The sequence below is a fragment of the Sorghum bicolor genome, chromosome 9 (assembly GCF_000003195.3).
Source record: "Sorghum bicolor cultivar BTx623 chromosome 9, Sorghum_bicolor_NCBIv3, whole genome shotgun sequence".
In the NCBI taxonomy this organism is placed as follows: Eukaryota; Viridiplantae; Streptophyta; class Magnoliopsida; order Poales; family Poaceae; genus Sorghum; species Sorghum bicolor.
Window position 1 is genome coordinate 54385536 of NC_012878.2, and position 17878 is coordinate 54403413.

General features: G+C 56.8%; 1 protein-coding gene across 1 annotated transcript; it reads left to right on the forward strand.

The window, feature by feature from the left end:
• Nucleotides 16593-17732, forward strand: LOC8067487 (protein LURP-one-related 5). The gene has a single exon (XM_002440006.2). It carries the CDS (start codon nucleotides 16827-16829, stop codon nucleotides 17550-17552), a length of 726 nt encoding a protein of 241 aa, XP_002440051.1. The 5' UTR covers nucleotides 16593-16826; the 3' UTR covers nucleotides 17553-17732.

Here is a 17878-nt window from a genome sequence, read left to right on the forward strand (position 1 = left end):
CATTCACCCTCAATTGTTCTGTCAGTCACCTCCTGCCGCCTCAGGCTCCACCCCCTTTACCTCACCTTTGTTCTGCTATGAGTTCCATCTCTAGGGCATTTTGCTCGTGCCTATATCTCCAATCCCTACGTGTGTCGTCTTTCTCTACCCAGGCGGGCGCTACCCTACATCCATCCTCTTTCTCGCCTCCAACACACCAGCCGCTGCCCCACCATATTGCCTCATGTCAGTTAAACTTTTTTAAAGCTTGACTAATTTTATATAACAAAATATAAATACCTATGATAGAAAACGAGTATCTTATAAAAATATATTCTATAATAAATATATAAATTTAATTCAGTTAAAATTTAAAAATTTAACTTAAGATAACTATAGAACTTCAAATTTTTATGGACAAGGGAATACTCTGTCTCTCCCATCTTTTGCAGCTGGAGCATGTATATTTCGGATGGCTTTGGCCTTTGGCGTTTGACGACCATATGTTGTTTTTCACCTAACTGCTATTCATTGCAGGTAGATATGTTAACGGGCCCGTTACTTGATTCCCCGTTGGAGAATTCACCTACTACGGGACAGAGATAATCTAGATTTTGCCTCTACGCGGAATTAAACGGGGCTAAAAGTTGTCCTCATCGAGGTTCAGGGGTCGGGGTGGTATGCATGGCCCCGTCCTCTGCTCCCTGCGGGGACCTAGCTCTAAAGGCCTATATACTTACAAGGTCCAATAACTATGATATATAAGTGTCGGTGTTTTATCCCCCGGGGGGTCACACCAACGAGTAAATTTGTATGCGTGCTCCCCTTTCCGGATGGTGATGCAAGAAGACACTGAGATTTATCCTGGTTCGGGCAAGAGAAGGCCCTACGTCCAGCGGGGGGGGAGAGAGTTTGTATTATCTTGCACCTAAGTGCTTGTACAGGGGTGAATACAAGCGTGGCATGAAGTGTGAAGCTCTACTACGTATCAGTGTGGCCTTGTGTCCTAGTGTCGTCCCCCTCTTCTATTCCTGAGTCTCTCCCTTTATAGCTCCAAGGAGAGACACAGGGTACATGTGTAGACGTTTAGAGTAGGGGTCGTTAGCCGCATGGAGCGCCGACCTATTCGAGGTTCCTGTGCAGCATGGCCTCGAGCCGTCCCATCCTGATAGCCCGGTGATGATTACGCGTGCTCCTGCGTTCTGCCCTGGGTGCCGCCTTGCACTGTTTCTGGGATCGCATGTCTGTACGATATGGTGGCGAATCCGGCAGGGTAGCTGTAGTGTCGTCAGTCGACGTCCAACTTGTCCCTGGGAAGGGACCCTGTTTGGTCGAGGGTCGGACGCCACGTACTGGAGCGCCGACCTCGGGTGTCTCGGTTAGGCGCTCCATCCTGGTTTCCTGTGTCCCGACACACCCCGGGTCGTTCGGTAGGAAAGCTGCAAAAAGGTTGATGGGACGGAAGCCTGTTCCCTATCACGCCTCCCGTGACCTGTGCGTTAGGTGGGGAAGCATCGGGCATACTTAATGCTCCGGCCCGCGTGCGTGTGTCAGGCGGCGGGTGGCGTCCTCGCGCTCGACGCCCTCCGGTTCGCATGAGCCTGTTCCGTATTCGACGGTAACTAACGCTCGACGCCTGATCGATTCGCTCGACGCTATTTCCGTCTTCGAGGTTGCGGCCGTCGATAGCGGCGCATGCGCGAGATTAGAGCGTCGAATTGGGGGTCTCGACCCGCGTACGGACAATCTCGTAATGCGTATCGCTGAGGGTACCCCTTACCGATACCCTCGACAGTAGCCCCCGAGCCTTCATTCGAGCGCTAGCGCTCGAATGGAGGTTTTGATTTACGGTCGAATTTTCGTGGGGGCGCGCGAGCGACCCCGCGGGGTAGCCCCCGAGACCTCGGAGGAGTTTTTGACTCCTTCGAGGGTTATGTTGTCTAATTCGCAGAAACGCTTTCGACACCAGTGGTGGAAGATTCTGACTGGCTCGTTTTTGCCCGTGGGTTTCGACGTACTCTCGATAGAGCGAGCGTCTTTCATCCCAAATTGAGTTCCTAGCGGGTAGTCCAAGTGAGAACCTGTGCCCCTTTCGAGGGGGTCAGCTGTAGCCCGGAGGCGTCCTCATAAAGCAGGGTCGACGTGGTCGGGGATACCGGTCTCATTCGTTAGAGTCCAGCGGCTCGATGCCTCCCTTCGGGGGGATTCCTCTCGACTGTCTCGACCCTACCTTGAACATAACCAGCGAGCCCTCGAAGCGGGCCTCGGTCTTCGACCGCTCGCTGGGATCCCTGACTCTCGCGCTCGAGATCGGCTGTCGAACCCTTTCGGCGGGCCAGCCATCGACCTCCCGAGACTTTTGCGGTTATGTCCCTTGGCTTACGAGGGAAGGAAACGGTCGTGGCGGTTCGCCTTTCTGCCCGTTGGGCGCGTCTTTTTAGGCGGATGACGTTGCGATACCGTATTGGCGAGGAATTCGGAGAGTCCGGCCTGTGAAGAGAGAGAGAGCTGTCAGGCGGCGCATTTATGGGGGGGAGTTACCTTACTTCTCGGATCTGTCCGTTGGCGGACAGCTGCCTATAAATATGTCGTCGCGTCACCGCCGTTCCTCTCCCTTCCGCCTTCTCGCTCTCGTTCTTTCGCTGCCTTTGCTTTCTCGTCATCTCACGCGCACACGCCCCCTCGAGCCGTAGCGAACCCACCGTCCCGTTAGCCAAGATGCCCGTAAGACTCGTCGCCGCCGATGACTGGCGCCCGTCGTCGATGACGGAGCGCCGGCTGTTAGAGCTCGAGAAGGAGGGACTGCTGCGCCGCCGCACCTCGCTGTCGTCGCCAGAGTGGATCGCGCCGCCAGCGAGCCACAGGACGCCTCAGCCACCCGAGGGCTACGTGGTGTCGTTCGCCAAGTTCCACCGCCACGGTCTGGGCGCGCCTCCAAGCCGCTTCATGCGGGCCCTCTGCTTCCATTATGGGGTGGAGCTGCAGCACTTCTCCCCGAACGCCATCACCGTGGCGGCGGTCTTCGCCGCCGTGTGTGAGGGCTTCCTAGGGATGATGCCGCACTGGGAGCTGTGGCTCCACCTCTACAGGGGCGAGCTGTTTCACGCCTCCACCGGAACTACGGGCGTGAGGAAACCCGTGCGAGCGGGTTGCCTCAATCTGGTGCAGAAGACGGGGAAGACGGACCGGCCGCGGGAGTACATCCCGGTAGGGTTGTCGACCAACCATGCCGGTTGGGACTCTCAATGGTTCTACCTGCGGAACGACGACAATCTTCTACCTCCCTACTCGGGCCGTCTGATCTTGGAGCGCCCAGCGGACTGGACATACGGCGTCGTCCAAGCTCATCAGCCTCGGCTCGACCCCCTCCTCGACGCCCTGAAGAAGCTTCGCCAGGAAGGTTTGACCGCCGCCCTCGTCCTCTCGGCCGTCCATCATCGGAGAGTTCTCCCTCTGATGTCACGACCGCTGAGGATGGACGAGATGGGCCCTGGCGTCTCGTCTCGGGACCTCGAGGCATGTCGGATGTCCAGCGAGCCTCCGACGGACGATGAAGTCGCGGCCCGAGTCAGGGCCGCAATTGCCGGTGATTTTAAGCCGGAGCACGTCAACGGCTTCCCCATGCGACCCGACGCAGGCTCGATCGATCTGGTACGCTTTCTTCTTGCGCGCATCATCGATTCTAGGTTTCCCCTTTCCCCTCTCTTTTTTTCTAAGTCTACCTTAGTTTTGGCAGGGTCGGATTGATGTCCGGTCCTCGAGGCCTCCAGTAAAGGAGGACGAGGTCGATCGCGACAAACGGCGCCAATCCGCCGAGAAGTCGAAGTCTGCCAAGGACTCCGCAAAAAAGGGGGAGAAGAAGAAGAATCTCGACCGCCAAGCATTAGAGGCGCGTCGAGCCAAGTCCAGGCAGAGGGGGGAGCCTGAGGAAGAATCCCCCAACGACGACGATGATGACGACGAGAGTAGCGACGACTCCGAGGGGATGGCGTCGCGTCTCGATCGGATCCTCGAGGGCCCGCCTCGAGATGACGTCGACGCCCCCCGGACGGAGGCGCCGGAGGGGGGTCCGAGCGGGCCTCGTCGTCCCCGGCCCGACGCTCCTTCCGCGCTCAAGGCGGGCCAGGACACACCGCGCCCTCCCCTGGCGCCCAAGGGGAGCGGTCCGGCTAAGTCCCAGGCGTCGGGGCCGCTGACCCGCGGTCGCGCTGCGGCCTCTGAGAAAGGAGACGCCGGTCGTAGGAGTGCGAGTCCCGGCGTCCGCCAAGCTGGATCCGACATACCTAGGCCAATTTCTGCCCTCGAGGGGCCTAGCGCACCGACGCGGGGTGGCTCGAGGCCCGCTGGTCGGGGGGGCGGAAGGCGAGCCGTTCTGCCCGTGGGGTAAGCCCTTTAGTTATTGCGGTCTTTGTCCCCTCATTCTCTCGCCTTTCCTCACATGCTGACTTTTTCTCAGGCTGAAACGGACCCTCGAGCAGGCCCAACCATCGATGGCCAAGAGGCTCAGAACGGGTGCCGCCTCCACGGAACCAGGTTCGTAGTTAACTCCTGGGTGTCGCGATATTATTATGTCGGTTATCATAACGTCTGACCCTTACCCTTCGTTTTGCAGGCCCGTCAAGCATCCAACCTTCAGCCGGCGTCGAGGTGGCTTCGCCTCGTCCCGCGCCCACTCCGCCGCCACCAGCTCATGATGCGACCCCCCAGACGCGAGCGTCAGAGGGAGCCCCCGAGCCCCCTCGATTGGGGGTCGAGGGGGAACCCATCACCATCAGCGATACGTCTGATGGTAACGAAGCGTCTGGGGGCGTTCGACCCATGGAGGAAGAGGCGTCGGCTCCCTACGTCGCAGGACGGACTCCCTGGCCCGCAGGCCTTCGAGCTCTCGAGACGCAAAGGAAGATGGGGGAGGAGGAGGCGCGGGAGCGCGAGGCGGCGCAGCCGTCTCTGGAGCAGCAGCAGCAGCAACCCCAGCCGGAGGAGCAACTGCAGCATCAGCAGGACGAGCAGCAGCAGCAGCTGGGGGGCCAAGAGAACGAGCTACTCGAGCCCCCGCCTCGAATTTTGGCCGGACCGGCGCCGCAAGCGTCACAAGAGCCCGGCGATCAAGAGGGAGATTTGCCGGTGTACGGGCCTCCCACCCCAGCGTGGCTTCTCCCGGGGGCGCCTGCCGCGATCCGGGCAGAATCGGGGCGAGCGGACGGAGTGGTGGCGCTCGCCTGCATGATGCGCACCCCCACCGACCCCGAGTCCGAGATCAAGAGGACACTCTACGGCATGGACGGGATCGCCCCAGGGTTCCTCCGGGAGCGTCGAGCGTGGGAGGACCGCTTTCCCTCTGAGGAGGACGAGATCGGGTCGTCTGGGAGCAAGGACGGTACGTGGAAGACGGTGGATGACGACGGGCGGTTCCCTTGCCTCGCCGACCTGTTCTTGCGCCACGGGGGTTCCCTCGAGACTGTCGAGAACTTTCTCCGCGGCGTCAAGGTGCGGGCCGATCGGGAGATGGAGAACTGGTGTCCCGATCGGATTCGTATCCGAGCTTCCAGCGACCCGTCTGAGCCCAATATCTTCCTCGACGACAAGAAGGAGGTCGAGAAGTGGGAGCACGTCGAGGAGCTCCGCCTTTGGATGAAACACGTGGTGGGGCTCCTATCGGACGTCATCAACAACGGGCTTGGCCCAGCTTATTTTGTAAGTGTTTCTCGAGCTCCAATCTTGGTGGTGCTTTTGGGTTTCTATGTTCTAATCCTCCTGACCCCTGATTCGCAGGATATGAAAGAGACCTCTCGCATCAAATCTAGCTTCATTCACGCCACGAGGGGCGGATGGGAGCAGCTTCCCCTCCTCAAGGATCAACTCCTCGAGTCGCAGGAAAAGCTGCTTAAAGCTTATAAGGATCTTATAGCACTCGAGGAGGAGAAGAAGGTGAGGGAGGCTGCTTTGGCCGAAGCCCGAGAGGTCTCGAAGAAGGCGGAGGAGGAGGCGGTGCGGCTACGGGAGCGGGCTCTTACGGTCGAGGAGGCCGCGTCCAGAGCCCGGGAGGAGGTCCTGTCCCACAAGGGCATCATTGCGGACCTGGATAAAGAGAAGGGCCTTCTCCAGACCGACCTGGACTCCCTCCGCGATACCTTCCAGAAGATGAAGGTGGCGTTCGTGGACAGTGAGGTCGCCAGGGGTGCCGCCGAGGACGCAAAAAAGAAAGCCCTCGAAGACCTCGAGATGGAGCGAGCTCGATCCCGCAGTCTCTCTGACGACGTCGAGCGTCTGAAGGGAGAACTGCTAGAGAAGAGTGGAGCCGTCGCTCAGGCTGGCAGGGTGATCGAAGATCTCCGCGTTGCCAATACTGAGCTGACGCGCTCCAACAGAGAGATCGAGCGTGCCAATACCAGATTGGTTGGCGAGAACACGGCTCTAGAGGAGAGCATCAAAGGTATGTTCCCTTTGTCGAATTTCCTTTTCGAGGTGTGCTTGAGTTTTTCCTAAAGCTCCTTTGTATCGGTATTTGTAGGGCTCAAGGACGAACTCCTGGCCGCCCAAGCCGAGGCTCGCAACTCCAAGGCTCAACTCGAGGCTGAGGTTGCTTTGAACCGTCGAGTGCGGATGGCGATAAGCGATCTCTCGACCTCTTGGGAGGTCGAGCCTATGGATGAGTCGAGGGAGGACTCTCGAGGTGACGCACTGGTCGATCAGCTGTGCTACTTAGGTGCGACGCTGCGAGATCGGGTGCGGGATGCCCTCCACATCGGGGTGAAGCGGGCGATGGCGGTTGTCTGCTCGGGCTTCTCCTACGACATGGAGGTAGTATCCCACGGCTTCGTCACCGACATCTCTAAGACCGACGCGGAGAACGAAGAAAGGCTTCACACTTTGATCGATGACGCGGAGGCCCCTGGAGAGAGGCTGGCCAAGCTATTTGAACCTGAGGTGCTTCCTCCTGAGACTGGCTCGGGCGGAGGTGAGGGTGGCGAGGATCGTACCATGGATTGAGGCCTGCGAGCCTGCTCGGGGTGCCTGGGGCCCCTTGTATAAAACTTAGTTAATCTTGTTTCTGAGCGATACAGTACTTTTGTGGTTGTTAAATGTTTGTTTGTCTTTCCACTCGATGTTCTTTTATTTCCTTTGTGCCTACACATGTGTTCCTTGTTCGATTTTTCGTAAAACACAGCCTCGATCGCCTCGAGGGTGAGGGAGTGAGTAGAGTTTCCATAGCCCGGGGGCGTGGGTGTTCTCAGGCTCGCTATCCTTCGGTCTTCGAGGGGCTCGAGGCGCCTCGACTACTCGATCGTTCAAGGTTTACTAAGTAGGAAATAGAGAAACTTTTTGGCTTTTTCGACGCTTGGGGAGGGGTCGTCCCTCTGGTAGCCCCCGAGGGGGTGCGGACTATGATGGGTCATGGTCGGCATCCCCTTTTAACGTCGAGACTATAATTCGTAACTATTTTTGGTACAGAAAGAAACTGCTCGAGGGAAAGACTTTATTTATTCATGCGTTCATTTACAAAGTCTTCGTACAAAAAGTAGGATCGTAAATCTAGGACTTCTAGGGGTAGAATCGACGTAGCTGTTCGATGTTCCATGCGTTGGTGAAGACTGCCCCCTTTTCGTCCGCCAATTTGTACGTTCCTGGCTTAAGGACCTCGGCCACCACATACGGGCCTTCCCAAGGTGGGGTTAGCTTGTGGCGTCCTTGGTTGCTTTGCCGGCGTCGTAGGACAAGGTCGCCTACGTTGAGGTCCCTCTTGCGCACGTGCTTGTCGTGGTAGCGTCGGAGTCTCTGCTGATATCTAGCAGAGTTGAGGAGGGCCATGTCTCGAGCTTCCTCGAGTTGGTCGACCGCGTTTTCTTGAGCTTCTTTGTTCGATTGCTCATTGTAAGCCTTGAGTCGAGGTGACCCATACTCGAGGTCTGTGGGGAGGATAGCCTCAGAGCCGTAGACCATAAAGAACGGGGTGTATTTAGTGGCTCTGCTCGGCGTTGTCCTTAGGCTCCATAGGACCGAGGAAAGCTCCTCGACCCATCTTTTGCCGAATTTCTTCAATCGATTGTAGATCCTTGGCTTGAGTCCTTGTAAAATCATGCCGTTGGCACGCTCGACCTGGCCGTTAGTTCGAGGGTGGGCTACTGCGGACCAATTCACACGGATGTGATGCTGATCACAGAAATCCAAGAACTTTCTGCCAGTAAACTGGGTGCCGTTGTCGGTGATGATGACATTGGGGATCCCAAATCGATGGATGATGTCGGAGAAGAAGAGGACGGCCTGCTCGGAGCGGATGTTAGTGATGGGTCGAGCCTCGATCCATTTAGAGAACTTGTCAATAGCCACCAGCAAATGCGTATATCCTCCTTTCGCCTTTTGTAGAGGTCCTACTAAGTCGAGCCCCCACACCGCAAACGGCCAGGTGATGGGGATCATCTGAAGAGCATGGGCGGGCAGGTGCGTCTGTTTGGCGTAGAATTGGCACCCGTGACACGAGCGTACGAGCTCGACGGCATCCGCCACGGCCGTTGGCCAGTAAAAGCCTTGCCGAAAAGCGTTTCCTACAAGGGTTCGTGGGGCGGCGTGGTGGCCACAAGCCCCCGAGTGCAGGTCGTCGAGGAGTTTTCGGCCTTCCTCTATGGTGATGCAACGCTGTAAGATTCCCGTCGGGCTCCGTCGATATAGCTCGTTGTCTTCACCATAGATCACATATGATTTGGCCCGTCGAGCGATACGGCGAGCTTCTGTCCTGTCTTCTGGCAACTCACCGCGGATAAGGCAGTCGAGGAACGGTGTGCGCCAATCGAATGGTCGACCCGGTCGTCGTTCTATTTCCATCACCTCTTCCTCCATCAAGAGCGCATTGACAGCATTGGTTGGTTGGGCAATGGTGGCGTCGACGCCAGCCCCCGTGCCTAGGTCGACGGATGGCTCGTGTAGATCCTTTGAGAACGCATCAGGCGGCACTGTGCCTCTGGTAGATGCGATCTTGGCGAGTTCATCGGCTGCCTCGTTGTAGCGTCGAGCGACATGGACAAGCTCGAGGCCGTGGAATTTGTCTTCGAGTCGACGCACCTCCTTGCAGTATGCTTCCATTTTTGGGTCATGGCAACTCGAGGCTTTCATTACCTGGTCGATGACGAGTTGGGAGTCGCCTCGGACGTCGAGGCGTCGGACTCCTAACTCGATAGCGATCTTGAGACCGTTGACGAGGGCCTCATACTCTGCGACATTGTTAGATGCGGCGAAGTGAATCCTGATTATGTACCTCATGTGGACGCCCAAGGGTGAGATGAATAGTAGGCCGGCCCCTGCCCCAGTTTTCATGAGTGACCCGTCGAAATACATTGTCCACAGCTCCGCCTGAACCTGGGTTGGGGGAAGCTGGGAGTCCGTCCATTCCGCGACGAAGTCTACCAGGGCTTGCGATTTAATAGCCTTTCGAGGCGCGTAAGTGAGAGTCTCGTTCATGAGCTCGACCGACCACTTTGCTATCCTTCCCGTGGCCTCCTTGCTCTGGATTATCTCGCCCAAAGGGAAAGAAGAGACCACCGTGATAGGATGACCAAGGAAGTAATGCTGTAATTTGCGGCGGGCGAGGATTACGGCGTAGATCAGCTTCTGGATTTGGGGGTAACGCGTCTTGGTCTCCGAGAGCACCTCGCTGACGAAATAGACTGGCCTTTGGACCGGCAGCGCGTGACCCTCCTCTTGTCTTTCGACCACCACCGCCGCGCTGACGACCTGAGCCGTCGACGCGACGTAGAGGAGTAGAGGCTCCGCAGGTTGAGGTGGAACCAGGACTGGTGCCGAGGTCAGCGTCTTCTTCAGTTTTTCGAGTGCTTCCTCGACCTCGGGGGTCCAGGAAAAGCGCTCGATCTTCTTCAGGAGTCGATATAATGGTAATGCCTTTTCTCCTAGTCTCGAGATGAAACGGCTCAGAGCCGCCAGGCACCCCGTGACTCTCTGGACACCCTTGATGTCTCGGATTGGCCCCATTTTCGTGATGGCCGAGACTTTCTCGGGGTTGGCCTCGATACCGCGCTGTGAAACAATGTAACCTAGGAGCATGCCTCGAGGCACGCCAAAAACGCACTTCTCGGGATTAAGCTTGATCCGGCTGGTGCGTAAGCAGCTGAAAGCAACCTCGAGGTCCTGGATCAGGTCTCCTCGTTGCTTTGACTTGACGACAATGTCGTCGACGTAGGCCTCGACCGTTGAACCTATATGTTCGCCAAATACGTGGAGCATGCAACGTTGATACGTTGCTCCCGCGTTTCGAAGCCCAAATGGCATGGTCACGTAGCAAAACATCCCGAAAGGCGTGATAAAAGAGGTCGCGAGCTGGTCGGACTCTTTCATTTTTATTTGGTGATAACCAGAATAAGCATCAAGGAAAGAAAGGGTTTCACATCCCGCGGTAGAATCGACAATTTGATCAATGCGTGGTAACGGAAAAGGAACTTTCGGACATGCTTTATTCAAACTAGTATAATCGACACACATCCTCATTTTCCCATTCTTTTTCTTAACTAATACAGGGTTCGCTAACCAGTCAGGATGATGAACCTCCTTGATGAATCCGGCCGTCAAAAGCTTTCGGACTTCCTCGCCAATGATCTTGCGCTTTTCCTCGTCGAATCGGCGCAAACGCTGCTTCACTGGCTTGGAACCGGCTCGAATCTCCAAGGAGTGCTCGGCGACTTCCCTCGGTATGCCCGGCATATCCGAGGGACTCCATGCAAACATATCAGCATTCGCACGGAGAAAGTCGACGAGCACGGCTTCCTATTTGGGGTCGAGGTCGGTGCTGATTGTCAGCACCTTGCCGTCGGAGTTGTTGGGGTCGAGCAGGATCTTCTTAGTACTTTCCACCGCCTCGAAGCTGCCCGCATGACGTTTAGGTTCTGGAGCCTCAGCGGCCATGGCTTCGAGCTTCGCAACGAGCTCGGTGGAGCTCTCGACCGCCTCCCCGTACTCGACGCACTCGACGTCGCACTCGTACGCGTGCTCGAAGGAAGAACTGATGGTGATGACGCCTTTGGGACCAGGCATCTTCAGCTTCAAGTATGTGTAGTTGGGTATAGCCATGAACTTGGCGTAGCCCGGGCGTCCGATGATGGCGTGGTACGTGCCTCGGAACCCAACCACCTCAAAGGTGAGGGTCTCCTTCCTGAAGTTGGCCGCCGTTCCGAAGCAGACCGGTAGGTCGATTCGACCTACTGGCAGTGCTTTTTTCCCTGGTACGACGCCATGGAAGCCGCCGGCGCTCGGCTGGAGGCGTTCTCTATCGATGCCGAGGAGATCGAGGGTCTCGAGGTAGATAATGTTGAGGCTGCTGCCGCCGTCCATCAGCACTTTCGAGAGTCGGGTGTTGACGATGATGGGGTCGACGACGAGCGGGTAGACGCCTGGGGCGACCACTTTGTCGGGGTGATCCTCTCGGTCGAAGGTGATGGCCGTGCTTGACCAGCTAAGATACTGGGGCACCGCCATCCTTGCTGCAAAGACTTCGCGACGCTCCCTCTTGCGTTGCCTCGTGGTCAACTGAGTCGAAGGCCCGCCATAGATCATGTAGCAGTCGTGGACGGCGGGGAAGCCGTCGTCATCTTTGTTGTCCTCCTTGCCGCCAGCCTTCTCCTTCTTGGAGTCATCACGCGCATCTTTTTTGAACCCCTGACCGTCGAAATGCTTTCTCAGCATGCGACAATCCCTGAGTTTGTGGTTAGCGCCTCCCTTATGGTAAGGGCACGGCTCCTCCAACATCTTGTCGAAGATGCCTCCCTCTGGAGGGCCTCGCGGCTTCTTTCGATCCATCGTGGCGACGAGGTCGTCGCCCGAATCTCCCTGGTGGAACTGCCGTACTTTCTGCTTCCTTTTATTTTTCTTGAGGCCTCGACCGGAAGTCCCATCTTCGTCGACGGGCTGCTTGCCTTTTCTTCCTTCTGAGCTGAAGAAGGCGCCGACTGCCTCCTCCCCTGCCGCGTAGTTAGCTACTACGTCCACCAGCTCGTCGACGGTCTGAGGTCGATTGCGGCCTAATTCCCGCACCAAGTCTCGACTGGTGGTGCCTGAGACAAACGCCAAGATGACGTCGTGGTCGGGGATGTGTGGTAACTCAGTGCGCTGCTTCGAGAAGCGTCGAGCGTACTCCCGTAAAGTCTCCCCCGACTTCTGTTTGCATTTGCTGAGGTCCCACGAGTTCCCTGGCCGTATATAGGTCCCTTTGAAATTACCCTCGAAGACTCTGACCAGGTCGACCCAGTTGTGAATCTGATTGGCCGGGAGTTCCTCGAGCCATCGACGGGCGGTGTCGGAGAGGAAAAGGGGTAGCTGTCTGATGATGGCTCGATCATCTCCCCGAGCACCTCCTAGCTGACAAGCCAGCCTGAAATCGGCCAGCCATAGCTCTGGCTTGGTTTCTCCATTGTACTTCGCGATGCTGGTTGGGGGTCGGAATGGACTGGGCAGGGGCGTGCTGCGAATCGCCCTGCTGAACACCCGCGGGCCCGGAGGTTCGGGGGCCACCCGGTCCTTGTTGCTGTCGTACCTCCCGCCGCGATGCGCGCTATAACCACGTTCTTCCGCGTCTCCGTGCCGGCGGCGTCTATTTTCTTTGACGTCGTGTCGCGCGTCGTGTCGACGTTGATTGTCGGCGGGGAGGATGAGAGCGGTCTTTCTACCTCGAGGGGGAGGTTGTTGCTGGACAGACACTTCCTCTTCGATTAGAGGCTGTTCGTTGCGCTTCTCTGTGGCAGCTCCTCGTCGTCGAGATGCCGAACTTTCGGCTTGTTGAACTGCTGCCACCTGGAGCAACGTCTGAACTTCATCTCGAATTCGTCGGGCCTGGGAATTCGATGGTTCTGGCATGTTACGCAGCAACATCGTCGCTGCCACTACATTCTGGCCTGCTCGAGGGAAACGGCCGACAGGTTTCTCCGCCTCCGTGTCACCGACGATCTGTCGATGTACCTCTCGAGCGCGTCTGCGGACACTTCCGCCTGGCGGGTAGGGCAGGTCTTGTTCGAGGATTTGCTCGAGCAGGACGAGGCGCTCGCGATCTTCGTCGAGCTTCATCTTGAGCTCCCGCAGCTGCGCGAGCTGCGCAGTTCTATCTTCCTGAGGAAGAGGGTCGAACCGTCCGTCGTTCCCAGGCGTCCTGGGGTCTTCTTGCGCCGCGGGGGCTCGTCCACCCGCAACAGCATCCCGTGTCTCGTCGGTGGTTTCTGCCGCTCCGTCGAGGTGATAGCATTCCCTCGTAGGGTCATAACTGTCCGTCTCGGAGTCGGAGTCCGGCTCGGCAGCGTGGAGACATTCACGTCCTTTCTCCAGCCATCGCTGCCTGAGGGAGGTGATCGAGTATCGTCCGGGGCCTAGACGGCGGAGGCCTCGTACTCGGGAAAGGCCCGACAGTTCGGACGTCGGCCGCTGCTCTTCGGAACTACGTGGAATGACCATTGGTCTTTCCACGTATGTCTGAGCGTTTGGGCATATCGTCTTGGCGAGCGATGCCGCGGCGTTGTCCAATCCGAACGGCAGTGCCGTCCTTGGAGAGAACAACCCGCGTGGAGGTAGCCTAGCTGCGGTGGGGGAGGGTGCGCAAGACGAGTCTCCCCCCGTCGTCGCGTGGTGCTGAGTCGTCGCGCTTGTTGCTCGGTCAGACGGTGCTGCCGACCCGTGGCCCGCATCCTGCCTTGCACGAGTTGTTGGTCGTGCCGAAGCAAGGGGGCCGTGGTGGTGCTGCCCGCGCCTCTTCTTAGGCGGGGAGGCGTGGTGGTGAGGGCGTCTTGGAGCCTTCAACCGTGCTGGCGTAACGCGGACTCCTCCTGGTCTTTTGACCGAGAGCAAGATCATGTCGTAGCCGAAGCCCGTAGACATGAACTCGAGACTCCCAAACCAAATCACCGTGGAGTGCGGAAGCGGCGAGGCAGGAGTAGCCATCCGGAAAGTGGTGGGAAATCGGTGAAAAACACGCAGGACCCCTACCTGGCGCGCCAACTGTCGGTGTTTTATCCCCCGGGGGGTCACACCAACGAGTAAATTTGTATGCGTGCTCCCCTTTCCGGATGGTGATGCAAGAAGACACTGAGATTTATCCTGGTTCGGGCAAGAGAAGGCCCTACGTCCAGCGGGGGGGGAGAGAGTTTGTATTATCTTGCACCTAAGTGCTTGTACAGGGGTGAATACAAGCGTGGCATGAAGTGTGAAGCTCTACTACGTATCAGTGTGGCCTTGTGTCCTAGTGTCGTCCCCCTCTTCTATTCCTGAGTCTCTCCCTTTATAGCTCCAAGGAGAGACACAGGGTACATGTGTAGACGTTTAGAGTAGGGGTCGTTAGCCGCATGGAGCGCCGACCTATTCGAGGTTCCTGTGCAGCATGGCCTCGAGCCGTCCCATCCTGATAGCCCGGTGATGATTACGCGTGCTCCTGCGTTCTGCCCTGGGTGCCGCCTTGCACTGTTTCTGGGATCGCATGTCTGTACGATATGGTGGCGAATCCGGCAGGGTAGCTGTAGTGTCGTCAGTCGACGTCCAACTTGTCCCTGGGAAGGGACCCTGTTTGGTCGAGGGTCGGACGCCACGTACTGGAGCGCCGACCTCGGGTGTCTCGGTTAGGCGCTCCATCCTGGTTTCCTGTGTCCCGACACACCCCGGGTCGTTCGGTAGGAAAGCTGCAAAAAGGTTGATGGGACGGAAGCCTGTTCCCTATCACGCCTCCCGTGACCTGTGCGTTAGGTGGGGAAGCATCGGGCATACTTAATGCTCCGGCCCGCGTGCGTGTGTCAGGCGGCGGGTGGCGTCCTCGCGCTCGACGCCCTCCGGTTCGCATGAGCCTGTTCCGTATTCGACGGTAACTAACGCTCGACGCCTGATCGATTCGCTCGACGCTATTTCCGTCTTCGAGGTTGCGGTCGTCGATAGCGGCGCATGCGCGAGATTAGAGCGTCGAATTGGGGGTCTCGACCCGCGTACGGACAATCTCGTAATGCGTATCGCTGAGGGTACCCCTTACCGATACCCTCGACAATAAGCAAAGTTAAAACTCTAATTCTTCATTTTTTCAGTCTTAAATGTGAATCTTTGTAGAAATAATTTGTTTGTATAGTATTAATATGAATTGATAAATATTTGAATAGTTAATATTACATAAATTAATGTGAACTAACGCGAATATGGAAAACAGATTATTTTCCGCTCGGAGATAAGGACAGAGAGAAAATCTCCTCGATAACATTTAGCGGAGACAAAATGGGGGAATTTTTTTCCCACGAGGATGAAGATGGGAAACCAAGAATTCCCAATTGCTGGACCGCTCATCCGCACGTCCCCGCGCCCCCTACTACAATACTGTGCTAGTTCAAAATAGACCCAGGGGAGGCCTTGTTTTAGTTTAAAAAATTTTACAAAATAGATAGGGTAGTATTTTTGTTTTTTTTAAAAATATAATTTAATTATAGACTATGTTTAAAAAATTCTTATTTTAAATTATAAAAAACTATATAATTAATTATTATTTATATATATATTTAATGTTTCGTGGAGGAATCAGATTTCTTTTTATGGCGAAGTCGCCCACCTATCAGTCTGACACTGCGCCCCAAAGTCGGGACAAGGCGGTGCCGAAGTCTAGAAGTCCGGAGCCCAGCAGCATGGCCCGCCGGGACTGAGCCCTTGAGGCCTGGGCATGGGCTTCGTGGCACTATCTGGACCACGTGGACGAAGCGTGTGCAATGAGCGGTGACGCGTATCATGACTTTTTCCAGTATCTCTCGCCACTTCAAAAATCCCGGTAGACCTCAGGGTGGGTAAAGGAGGCGGCGTCTCTTGTTTTGCCGGGTTCGGGAATCGGGGCTTCAGCAATTTCTACCGTTCATGTTTTGCGATGGCTTCAGCCCTGTTTAGCTGAGCTTACTAGCTAAATCTATCTACTAGCTAACAATATTTTTTTCATAATAAATCAATTAATAATATTTTTTATTATATTTTTTCAGGTAAATGAACAGGTCAATCACTAATACATCGGCAAATAATATTTTTTATTTTAACTTTTCAAATAAATGAACACGCTCGTCACTGCGGTCGCAGCACTCCTGCATGTTGTGTTGTTTAGGTTGACACAAGTGTAATAACGATGCTTATCTTAGGGCACTCCCAATACAAGACTCTATCACAGAGTACAAGACAATGGTATTTTGCTGATGTGACACCGTATTTATTGAAGAAAGATGTAGAAAAAATAAGACTCCAAGTCTTATTTAGACTCCAAGTCCACATTGTTCGAGATAATAAATAACTTTAGACTCTATTGTGAGTGCCCTTGTCTCGCGGCAAAGCCAAAGGCTCCAGCTTTTTCTTTTTTTTACTCAAACGCGACAACGTCTGTACGTACGACTCGTCAACATTGTTCCGTGCGCATTATACTAGTACGTTATCATCGATCGAGTTATTACTACTACCAAAAATACTACATCCACATCCAATCTGATCCCGTTGCTTCACCCGTTGCGTTCCCGCGTCTCGCTTCGCTTGTGGCCCTGGCGACTGACGGCGGGCGGACGGCGGATCGGATCGAATCAACCCGCCCCATCTGCTGGCCCCACACCACCACCCCGCCATGGCCGGCGCGTTGGCGAGCGTGAGCGTGTATAAACTCACCCACGCGAGGGCGACGCGAAAGCGAACGCCGACATCTCTTGGCTCTCTCGATCCGCCCCCACTTGGCCACTTCATAAAACCAAGCTGCTTCTACCACCACCAGCAGCCCGGCCGTCTCCGGTCTCCACCCTCCGCTCACGCGTGTAGGGTGTCGCACGCCGAGTCGTGCAGCGAGGAATCACCAGACAGAGAGAGATCACGGGAGGGAGATGTCGCCGCAGCAGCAGCAGCGGGTGGCGATAGTCGGGGAGGAGTACTGCGAGGGCGAGGACAGGGAGCTGACGGTGCGGAAGACGACGCTCTTCACCCCGGGGGACGGGCTGGAGGCGTACGACCACCGGAACGGCGCGCTGGCGTTCCGCGTCGAGACGTACGGCCGCGGCGGGGCGTGCGGGGGCGGCGCCGCCAGGGGGGACCTCGCGCTGCTGGGCGCCAGGGGGGAGCCCGTCCTCACGGTGCGCCGCCGCCGCCCCAGCCTGCACAACCGCTGGGACGGATTCCTCGGCGACGGCGCGGCGCAGGGACAGAAGCCCGTCTTCTCCGCGCGCCGCTCCTCCATCCTCGGCGCTGGGACCGGCGCCGCCGCCGTGCTCGTCGACCTCCTCGCGCCCGTCGCCGGGGAGTTCCGCGTCGACGGGTCCTTCCCGCGCCGCTGCTGCCGCGTCGTCGCCTCCGCCAAGGCATGGGCCGCGGGCGACGGCAAGGGGGAGGAGGAGGAGGCGGAGGAGGATGTGGTGGTGGCGGAGGTGAGGCGGAAGGTGGACGAGGACGCGCACGTCATGATGGGCCGGGACGTCTTCGTGCTCTGGGTGCGCGCGGGGTTCGACGCCGCCTTCGCCATGGGGATCGTGCTCGTGCTCGACCGGATCACCGAGGACGACGTCGACGGCGACCTGGGAGAGGAACTCCTCGAGGCCGCCACCTCGCCGGCGTAAGCACGCGGGATCGGCTTCCCGCTCGTGGGATCCTCGTGATGTAGTAAAATCCACAAACAGTTTTTCTGATGGTTCTTCTTCGTCGTCAGAGTTTGGATCTCCAATCTTTGGGTTGTACTTTACCTTTGAGCATGATGTGAATTATCTTCTCAATTCGGTGCTTCCTTTTTCCTTCCACCACCTGATGGGCCGGTCCCGTTGTTTTCGGAGTAAAAAACGTGGAATTCCTGTGTGTGGCAGTGGAGTGAAGCAGGCTCTTTCAAGCCAAGAAAATGGACGCCATTTACGTGGGTGGCAATGCACGGACAGCGCCTGGGCGGTGGCAA